General features: G+C 47.7%; 1 protein-coding gene across 1 annotated transcript in view; it reads left to right on the plus strand.

Annotated features, from left to right (window-relative positions):
• Positions 1-12,032, plus strand: part of LOC135543782 (transcription factor SOX-6-like) — a 94,743-nt gene that overhangs the window by 66,448 nt on the left and 16,263 nt on the right. The window contains exon 6 of the mRNA XM_064971146.1: positions 771-839. Within this exon, the coding sequence (XP_064827218.1) occupies positions 771-839 (69 nt within the window). The remainder of the gene's footprint in view (positions 1-770; positions 840-12,032) is intronic.

The raw sequence follows: 12,032 nt of genomic DNA on the forward strand, positions 1-12,032 counted from the left end.
AATGAAGAAGAAAAGGGTAGGATAGAGTGGGGGAGAAGAGGAGAACCTGCCCAGAGTTAGAATGTCATTTAGCCATGCAGACACGACACAGTAATTAACTGTTGACACTCGTGAAGAAGCACAAATGAATCCTGACACATTTGCAGACGACTGATATCTTACAGTGAACACTTTGTAATTATATTTGAAAATGAAAATTAAATGACACTTAAAACTAGGTTGTCATGCTCAATGAAGCGAGCATGTAGTTAGACAGAGAGGCTGCTGGGATACATGGGGGCTGCTCGCGGGCAGATGCCGTGCCACTCAGAAGAGAGGGATAGGAGTCTGACAGAACACTCCTACCCAGCCCGGCCCGGTCCAGCTCAGCCTACACCAGTTACCACCATTGTAAACACATCAATCTCCATCTCTACTTCCCCATATCAGACTGTGCATCACAGCCCTCCTCGGCAAGCACATAGCCAGAAAACAAGCTAGGCCAGCAAGGCCACATCATCGACAGCTCTGCTATACTATGCCTAATTCTGAAGGCCACTGTTGACTTGTCATGTCTTTAGGCAGGTGGTGATATGTTGTAATGGGGCTCAGATCACCATGACTTCTTGTTTGCAAATATTGTCCTGCAGTTACCGTGTCATGTTTTCCTTAGTGTCAGCTGCTAGTCGGTCCCCGGCCTGGCTGAATGGTATAAGCATGCACTGTACTCTGAGATGAGAGGAACATGTTTCTGACTGTCGTGACTCTTCTTCTCTGGTGTTTATCTACAGATTGCCAGACAACAGCAGCAGCTTCTGCAGCAGCAGCACAAAATCAATATCCTCCAGCAGCAGATTCAGGTCAGTGGCTCGCTCATGTGTTCCCCTCACCCTTCCACTCTCTCACTGGCCTCTCCTTCCCCAGCCACACCCCACCACAGGCCACATGTCTAATCTCGTGGGTTTCCTCTAAGGGATTCTGTCTGACAGACATTACACTGGTACTTTACTGTCTTCCTTTATCTTTCTCTCGGTCTCCTTCCTTCTTTCTCTCTCGCTTCATTCTTCTGTCACTTCTGTCTTACAGTCGTCATTCACATGACATGATAATTGGCCGTCGGTAATTGGGAGGGGTAAAGACGGAGGGGAATAATTATCACATCCTAATTAACAAAGATGGAGAGAAGAGAAAGTAGCGACACCTAATGAAGCATGCTGCTGCTGGTAGAGAGAGAAGTGTCTGGAGGGTGGAGGTGGGGACATGAAAGAGGCTGGTAAATGCAGCCTTGGAAATGATACCATCCCAGTTGAGCGACGTGGCAGGCCTTTAGACAGCACCGGGGCTACTATTCACAGCATATTGTTAGTGAGGGGGAAAACGTTGATCACGTCAATGTGGTGGCTAAAGGAGATACTGGTTTTGACGAAAGAAGTTTGTTTTATACAGTATTCAGTTTTAGTCCTTTAAATGTTTGTTAATTTACTTGAACAGGAGTATAATATTTATAAAGGTGCACTTAGAATAGCTCGTTTTGTGCTCAGCTCAGATTGAAAATGAAGGTTTTATTGGAGTAATGTCAGTGTGTATGGTGGTGGTCATTGCCATGCGTTTTCTCTCCAAAGTGGATTGTGTTCTTTTCTCCCCTAAGTAATTATGGAAGATGGAGAAAAACATGTAAATGGGGGTGGAGGGGCGAGAGTATTCACACGAGACACAGACCAAGAAAAATGGAACGAGGGCACCATAAATAAACATGGCATATTTGCTGAAAGAAAGAAAGAAAACATCATGAGAGGTAGAAGGAGGAGAGGAGAGGGGGGAGAGTGCCAGTGTGTGGGATGTGTATGTGGGGAGTGTTGGGTGTGTGTGTTGGTGAGGTGGTACAGTACAGTGTGGTCAGGTTAGGGACCACCCATGCTGAGTGTTGGATACAGACAGGCTGGCTACTCTGGGTAGGGGTGGTCGGTCAGTGGCTGGCTGTAGTCAAGGCCGTTGCCCCAACACAGACGTCTGAGGAGATCCAAGGCTTTACTGTAGTCTGGTGCCAGGAGCAGTCTTCTCCTATGACCCACCTATTACTTATCCTGCTACTACTACACACTCACTACCAACACACACTCATTACCAACACACACTCACTACCAACACACACTCACTACCAACACACACTCACTACCAACACACACTCACTACCAACACACACTCACTACCAACACACACTCACTACCAACACACACTCACTACCAACACACACTCACTACCAACACACACTCATTACCAACACACACTCACTACCAACACACACTCACTACCAACACACACTCACTACCAACACACACTCATTACCAACACACACTCACTACCAACACACACTCATTACCAACACACACTCACTACCAACACACACTCACTACCAACACACACTCACTATCAACACACACTCATTACCAACACACACTCACTACCAACACACACTCACTACCAACACACACTCACTACCAACACACACTCATTACCAACACACACTCACTACCAACACACACTCACTACCAACACACACTCACTATCAACACACACTCATTACCAACACACACTCACTACCAACACACACTCACTATCAACACACACCCACTATCAACACACACCCAACACACACTCACTATCAACACACACCCACTATCAACACACACCCAACACACACTCACTACCAACACACACTCACTACCAACACACACTCACTACCAACACACACCCAGTACCAACACACACTCACTACCAACACACACCCACCATCAACACACACCCAACACACACTCACTACCAACACACACTCACTACCAACACACACTCACTACCAACACACACTCACTACCAACACACACTCACTACCAACACACCCACTACCAACACACACCCACTACCAACCCACACTCACTACCAACACACACTCACTACCAACACACACCCACTATCAACACACACCCAACACACACTCACTACCAACATACACTCACTACCAACACACACTCACTACCAACACACACTCACTACCAACACACACCCACTATCAACACACACCCAACACACACTCACTACCAACACACACTCACTACCAACACACACTCACTACCAACACACACTCACTACCAACACACACTCACTACCAACACACACTCACTACCAACACACACCCACTATCAACACACACCCAACACACACTCACTACCAACACACACTCACTACCAACACACACCCACCACCAACCCACACTCACTACCAACACACACCCACTACCAACACACACCCACTATCAACACACACCCAACACACACTCACTACCAACACACACTCACTACCAACACACACTCACTACCAACACACACCCACTACCAACCCACACTCACTACCAACACACACCCACTATCAACACACACCCAACACACACCCACTACCAACACACACCCACTACCAACACACACTCACTACCAACACACACTCACTACCAACACACACTCATTACCAACACACACTCACTACCAACACACACCCACTATCAACACACACTCACTACCAACACACACTCACTACCAACACACACCCACTACCAACACACACCCAACACACACCCAACACACACTTACCAACACACACACAACACACTACCAACACACACTCACTACCAACACACACCCACTACCAACACACACTCACTACCAACACACACCCACTACCAACACACACTCACTACCAACACACACCCACTACCAACACACACTCACTACCAACACACACCCACTACCTACACACACTCACTACCAACACACACTCACTACCAACACACACCCACCACCTACACACACTCACTACCAACACACACCCAACACACACCCACTACCAACACACACCCACTACCTCCACACACTCACTACCAACACACACCCACTACCAACACACACCCACTACCAACACACACCCACTACCTACACACACTCACTACCAACACACACCCACTACCTACACACACTCACTACCAACACACACCCAACACACACCCACTACCAACACACACCCACTACCTCCACACACTCACTACCAACACACACTCACTACCAACACACACCCACTACCAACGCACCCACTACCAACACACACCCACTATCAACACACACCCACTACCTACACACACTCACTACCAACACACACCCAACACACACCCACATCATTAAAACACAATTTTCCTCTCAATTCACCATCACAAATGGCTTCATTATCAGTTCCATACTTTGAAATCAACATGTTTTCCCTTGGTGAATCTGTCCCTCCTGTAGCAGGCATACTTTGTAAGGGTCCCAGTTGAATGGTGGAGGGGGCTATAGATCCCCTCTTCACCCCCTTCCCTCTCCACTCCCCCAGGACTCTCCCCAGTCCACAGTCCCTGTGATGTGTTGAGGCATAGGAGCAAAGCAAACCCCATGGATTTACACGGCATTAAGCACAAAAGCAGGATTTAGTACTGGGCCATAAACATCCCTCTTTCAAGTGCACTTCCCAAGAGAAAGGCCCCACTGTCAATGTCTGCTTCTGCTGGAGAGGCCAGAGAGCTGGCCTCTGGTGCTGCTGTCACTGTCCACAGTGTTTGTGAGAAATGACTCCCCATCACTCCACCAAAGAGGATCTCACTCTGCTCTCTAGCACAGTACCCTCACTAGCATACCCTCTAGAATAGAGCACCCTATGCCCTGGGACCAAGGCCCCTTAATAAAGACTCTTTACTCCTGGGCTCACTCACACAGCACCCCAACACATCATACTTTGACAGGTCCACACTCCACTCTTTCATGCTGTGGTTAAAGACTAATGTGCTACCTGGAAATTCCCCTTGATGAGCAGTTCAGTGACGAGGGTGTTATATCTCTTCCACCACACTTGGGGAGGTACTGAAAGTCTATGGCTCTATTTCAAACAGATAGAGAGGCCCCTAGATGTAAAGATCTGTGTCTCCAGCCAAGGCAGCCTTCCCCAGACTCTGTCCCTGTGATCTGTCCTGATGAAACACCACTATATCTACAATTAAACAAAAGAGACACATATTTACACCATCTGCTGCACTCCTCTCAGTCTATCTGCTTGTTTACAACCCTCGCCAGGCCCTTATCAAGCATAGATTACTCTCACAACAACTTCAAATCAGTTTGATCATGTTAGACATTTTGTTTATCCTACCCCAAGTCCTTTAATGCTTACTTCATTACATTTTCTCCCCTCGTGACCCAGTTTTACTCTGTCCTCTCTGGGGCTGGTCTGGCTGCTCGTAAAGATGGCCAACCAAAGGGATGAGGGGAGGGATGAGGCAGGCCGGGGCGAGGTAGCGAGACACCTCGGCGGGACTGTTATCTGCTCTTAAAAATGCCCCCGTCCTCTTAATATACAACAGCTTTGAGTTAATTAGTACTCTAAACAAGCTTCCAGCCTGCATGTTGCAGACTTTTAGCAGTGGTAAAACAGCATTGGGGGATTGGGTTACCCTGCTGTTAGTATGGAGAACAGTGGACTTTACTAGAGATCTTCGTCCTCACCATCAAAGTGCTTGTATTTTAGCTCCAGGGGTAAAGCGCTTCAGATTCTGGTGCTGTATTGATGATGTAACTGATCACATCAGTGGGGATTGTAAACCGGACCGGAGGAGTACAAATAAAACCTCCAGGACCGTAACTGGACACCCTCCCTGGCATGCTATGCACTTTCAGGGGTTTTCTTTGAGGGAGGGAGGGAGGGAGCGAGGGGAAGGAGAGAGGGGAGGGAGAGAGAGAGAGGGAGGGAGGGAGGGAGGGAGGGAGGGAGGGAGGGAGGGAGGGAGGGAGGGAGGGAGGGAGGGAGGGAGGGAGGGAGGGAGGGAGGGAGGGAGGGGTGTGCAGAAACAGGCAGAGCGGTCTGGAACAAGGCACAGTCCAATTTAATCGAGTCTCCGTTTGAATGGCCTTCTCTCTCTTTTCATCTAGTTCTACTTAGAGGAGGGAGAGAGATTGAGTCTTTGTCCTTCGGGATTACAATGTCACTTGTTTTAAGATAGCAGATGTTGTGATTACGATGTTAGGGGCTTATCAGAAGTTTAAAGCTCAAGGCTCTGTGTTTTTTTCCCAAATTCTCGTTTTTTATTCCTCTAGTCGTCCCTTGTTGTTGTTAAACTAATTCCGCTCAGGGAGGGATTACTGTTATGTGAATCAAGTATTAAACTCGATAAACACAATTAGGGAATCAACTTGAGGCTTGTGACAATTAAAAGCAAAATGTTGAAGTAAATCTGATCCGTAACAGAGCATGTGTTTCTTACGTAACAGAGTCATCAAAGCTGTGTGAATGCGACCATGGAAAGCCAGTGAGTTAAGAAGACAGAAAGGCAGAAATAGACGCTAAGTAAGCAGAGCTCTGTTCTGCCTGTTTGTTTAGCCTCTGCATCAATCAACCACATCGACCGGCACTCGATTGGACTGTTAGGGGCTGTCTCCTTGACAATCACACCCACTTTTTATTCCTTCCCAATAGCAACAAATCCAGTTTTATTTTAACGTCAGAGCCCAGGCTGTCTTTCATAATGCTTTCTGTAATTATATAGGAGTGAATGGCAGCACAGCCATATGTTAGCAGCATGGGTAGCAGTCCATGAAATGACTTAATAAAATGGTGGTGACTGCTGTTGTTGGCCAAACACATGTTTCTGTGAAGAGGATATTTTTATAGAGAGATAATGGCCATGGATTGGAGGAATTTTTATTAGTTTCTCTAATGGCTGTATTTCATCCAACCCAGTGACAACTCCAGACTCTAGGTCAGTATATTGGGGGTAGTGATTGGAGGTCTGCTCCCTGCCCACAGGGGCCAACTGACTGGGAGATTGTGATGATAGGTGGGGGTCAGAGAGGTTTGGGGAGGGGGGGGGGACTGCCTTGTCGTGCTGTGATGAAGTGCAGCTCTCTGGCCACAGTAACAGTTAGCTGTCATTGCCCATGCACCAGCCATCCAGCCCACAGGCCCCATCCCCAACAGCCCCGCGATCCTCCAGCCTTTCTGCCCTCAGATCTCTCACACGGATCCAGGCCAGGTGGAAATTCCTGCTCTCTCATGAGGCTTCTGAGCTGCCGTGTATCTCCTGCACATTGGGATGGCAACAGTCCATGCATTCCTGAAAGGTGGAGCTGGTACGGTGTGAGACGAAGTGACACACACACGCACGCACGCACGCACGCACGCACAAACACACACACACACACACACACACACACACACACACACACACACACACACACACACACACACACACACACACACACACACACACACGGAGGATAATAAAGATTCCCTGGTAGGCTGAACTTTATCTTCACACGGTGCAGGTTAAGGAATGGAGCTCTAATCAGAAAACCCCTGTTAGGTCAATTTCAATGTGTCTGTCTGTCCTCACACTTACAATAACACAGTAACAATCCATACTTTATTACCTATGTCTATAATTATAACTCTGAGCTGGCATTGTTGCACCGTATGTTTAGCAGTGATATAAAGATCCCACTGATATGGGTTTTCTATGGAGACCATTGTTGGTTCACTCTTTTAATCCAGCAGCCTTAAACGCTCTTGTCATTGGCCAGGTCTGGTTCTACTTATCTAGCTCAGAGCTGATTTTCCTCCTCTTGCTCCTGTGAAGGACCTCCACGTGACTTCCGCTGTCAACCCTTACTCCTCCACCTCCCAACCCCCTCTCCCCCAATCTCCCAACCCCCTCTCCCCCAATCTCCCAACCCCCTCTCCCAACCCCCTCTCCCCCAATCTCCCAACCCCCTTTCCCCCAATCTCCTAACCTCCTCTCCCCCAATATCCCAACCCCCTCTCCCACAATCTTCCAACCCCCTCTCCCCCAATCTCCCAACCTCCTCTCCCCAATCTCCCAACCTCCTCTCCCCCAATCTCCCAACCCCTTTCCCCCAATCTCCCAACCTCCTCTCCCCAATCTCCCAACCCCCTCTCCCCCAATCTCCCAACCTCCTCTCCCACAATCTCCCAACCCCCTCTCCCACAATCTTCCAACCCCCTCTCCCCCAATCTCCCAACCCTCCTCTCCCCAATCTCCCAATCTCCTCTCCCCCAATCTCCCAACCTCCTCTCCCCCAATATCCCAACCCAATCTCCCCCAATCTCCCAACCCCCTCTCCCCCAATCTCCCAACCTCCTCTCCCCCAATCTCCCAACCCCCTCTCCCCCAATCTCCCAACCCCCTCTCCCCCAATCTCCCAACCTCCTCTCCCCCAATCTCCCAACCTCCTCTCCCCCAATCTCCCAACCCCCTCTCCCCCAATCTCCCAACCCCCTCTCCCCCAATCTCCCAACCTCCTCTCCCCCAATCTCCCAACCCCCTCTCCACCAAGCCCTCCAGCCTGCACAGGGTGGCTACATCCACACCCCTCCCAGGACTTATACCGTCCACTGATCCACTCATTTTGAGTCACTCTACACTTTATTCATCTCTATTTATCCCTCTGGCTGGGAATGATGCCTATTGTAGATTCACTTTATATAGAGAATTATTGTTCTTAGATCTGTGTTCTATTTGGAGCTATTTTGGACTTTAGGCTATTGAAATATTACATTCATTTATGTTACTACAAAAATATACGAAGTTACAAAAAAATCTCTAATGTAATACAGACATAATTATTTCCTCCCCATAATATTTTGCCCCCCATAGCATCTACCGAGAAAACAGAGTGTGCTGGTTGGTACTTGTTGTTTGGCTTTAAAGAAGTTCCATTGCCTTAGTTAAAAGAGAAAAGACCAGTGCCTTGTTGTCAGCCCTCACTTCAAAGTGGAAAAGGTTTCCTCACATGTGGTTTTAAATGGTGTGGAGGAACAGCAGGGGACTTCTAAGGGTTAAATGATAATAGCTGCAGACAGTTCCCAGATTAAAGATACTATTTAATTACACAAGGGCTAGCTAACCACCTCCACATCCCAGCCTGCCAGGCAGACACACTCCTATAAAGCACAGCAACACCACAACACAACAACTCACACATACTGCAGAACTTGTGTACATGTGTGTGGGTGTCTTTATATGTTATATGTCCGTGCTTGTATTTGTGTTATAGGTGAGTGTTAACATAGAGAAGGTGTAGAGAGAGTCTGAAGAGAAGGCTCTACTCTCAGGGGCCTGGCTGGCTGGCTGGCTGGCTGTTTGGCAGGCAGACAGACAGGCAGACAGACAGACAGACAGACATATGGCCCTGCTCAAGAGCTAGTGAGGGGCTGATTCCTCTCATATGTGCAGCACAGTATCCCCAGGCCGTAGAGCCGGCCTCCCTCCCTCTGCTGTGGTCATTTAACAGCAGTAGAAGCATGACAGGCCCAGGGGCCCAGGGGTCCAGGGCCCAGGGGCTGGCCAGCCCAGGGCCCCAATACAGGGTTAATCAGTAGCAGCTTCCTTTCTCACTTGATATATATTTTGGGGGTATGACTAGGGAACTTTCAATAAATTCCCTGGTTGACACAAAAGGTTCCTTTACACAATCAAACCATTGTTGACAGTGTATGCGTTTAAAGGCTGAAATTGGCATACAGTTGAAGTTACACACGTGTCTGTCTCAAGGTAGAATTCATTCCATTACATGCAAATACTCATTGAGCTGTAATTGTATATCATTTTTCTTCTTCACCATTATCATTGATGAACAGACTGCGCCACAAATTCCTGAATACATCATTTGCTTTTATTAACCTACCAGTCTTTCGCGGTCTCTCTGAGTCTGTTTTTGAAATCCCACATAAACACATGAGAAAGAATAGCAGCCTGTTTAGAGATTTTCAGGATGCAGCTCCATGTCCCAGTGTTGCAAAGCGCTGATAGAATTCACAGGGGAAGCTCTATACAAGCGGGTCCTGTCTGCCCAGCCAATAGGGACCTCCTAATTAAACACAGAGTCCTTTGTGTCACACATTGGTTTTTGAATGAAGGCAACAATCCCTCTCCCCTCTATATGGGCACTGTCTGTCTGTCTGTCTGGTCTGTCTGTCCCTCTGTCCCTCTGTCCGTCTGTCCGTCTGTCCGTCCCTCTGTCCGTCTGGTGCTACTGCCGCTATGCTAGTCAGTGTGTAGGTGTGCTGCTACATTTCTACTGCAGCAGTGTGCTGTGTGGCTCTCCTATTTGTGTGTCTCTGAGTCACACATACAATCCTTGAACATGACTCGTAGCATTCTAACCTATAGTGGAACATACAGGAGATTATCAGGGCAAATGCAAGAGTGAGAGTCATTGACTACAGTTTGTAGATACCCACCCCCAGCCTAAGTGGTCCATTTCTGCCCGTTGCCATAGTCTTTAAAGGTCACTCTGGCTCCTGCTCGGTTTTCATTATTTACAGTCATTGTAATAAGGTTCCTTGCCTGTCACACCCTATCTAAAGATCATGTGACACAAGCCAATACAGTAATTCCCCCAATTTACTGGCTCACTGTATTTTTATTGATGTTTTATTTAACCTTTATTTAACTAGGCAAGTCAGTTAAGAACAATTCTTATTTACCATGACGACCTAGCCCCGGCCATACCCTCCCACAACCCGGACGACGCTGGGCCAATTGTGCACCGCCATATGGAACTCCCAATCACGGCCAATTGTGATACACTCCGGGATCGAACCAGGGTCTGTAATGATACCTCTTACACTGAGAGGCAGTGCCTTAGACCGCTGCGCCACTCAGGAGCCTGTACGGTAGTGTAGTCTACACACAATATGCTTTGCCCGTGTAATCCAATGAACGGTAATTGCACCCAACATTTTATTTGGTTAACATTTTAGCGAGAACAAAGCACACTACTACCATATAATGGGGAATCATTTCAAATGAACTTTAGATAAACACAATGGTGGCTGCTAATTGAACAACGATAATGGCTCCTCATTTATGCCTCTCAGATGTTTCTGTTGTTTTCCAGGGCGCAAATGATCTTCTAAGAGACTCTTATTAATGCATTGGCAAAACGCACCAAAATAGACATTGTTAAAGGGAATGTGTAAGTTCCCCAATTAGCCGCGCCAGACCAACTGCTAGCATTATAGCAAGAGAATAATAGAGCAGGGAGTGATAGCGTGTTTCCAGACGGTGTTAGCTAGGCTGGCAGTAGTGGGATTATTCGTGGGCCCTAACGTCTCATCATATCAGCTTGGCTTGAGCCCAGGGAGGGAGAGCGCTCTATAGATCCAGCCTTACATAACATGCTCGCCCACCAGTTAACGGAGACTGTTAGCTGATGAAGATGTGCACATGCAAGACTAGAGATAAAAGAAAGCGTTGACCCAACTCATTAGCCCCTGTGATTTAATATATTGACACTTGGATGCAAATAATTCCGTTTAGTGGCCTGTGTTGGGCGGGGGGAGGGATCAATTTAATTAGTTATGAAATGTGACTTCTTGTCAGGAAGCAGAAGAAACGCTGACGTTAAATAAAGTCGTGTGCAATTTGAACAGTAAAGCTATCGCGCCCCTGTTAAAACTTAATGATGCACAAAAAGGGCTTAATAGATACAACCTCAGCAATGGCTGTGATGGTTTGGAAATTAAGCTAAGTGGACGAGCAGCAAGACTAGTAATGTCGTTGGCCTGTTAAAACAAATGCAGACGTTATGAACACAAACAGTGCAGGCTATTTGGGACGATTGGGTCTGTAGGTTTCTGTCAACGTACATCTGCTTTGCCACTGAAAGACTCTTCCGGCTTCCTTTTCTTCGTTAGGTCAGGGTTAAGGCTTCGTTAGGTCAGGGTTAAGGCTTCGTTAGGTCAGGGTTAAGGCTTCGTTAGGTCAGGGTTAAGGCTTCGTTAGGTCAGGGTTAAGGCTTCGTTAGGTTAGGGTTAAGGCTTCGTTAGGTCAGGGTTAAGGCTTCGTTAGGTCAGGGTTAAGGCTTCGTTAGGTCAGGGTTAAGGCTTCGTTAGGTCGGGGTTAAGGCTTCGTTAGGTCGGGGTTAAGGCTTCGTTAGGTCGGGGTTAAGGCTTCGTTAGGTCAG

This window comes from Oncorhynchus masou, chromosome 1 (genome assembly GCF_036934945.1).
Source record: "Oncorhynchus masou masou isolate Uvic2021 chromosome 1, UVic_Omas_1.1, whole genome shotgun sequence".
NCBI lineage: Eukaryota > Metazoa > Chordata > Actinopteri > Salmoniformes > Salmonidae > Oncorhynchus > Oncorhynchus masou.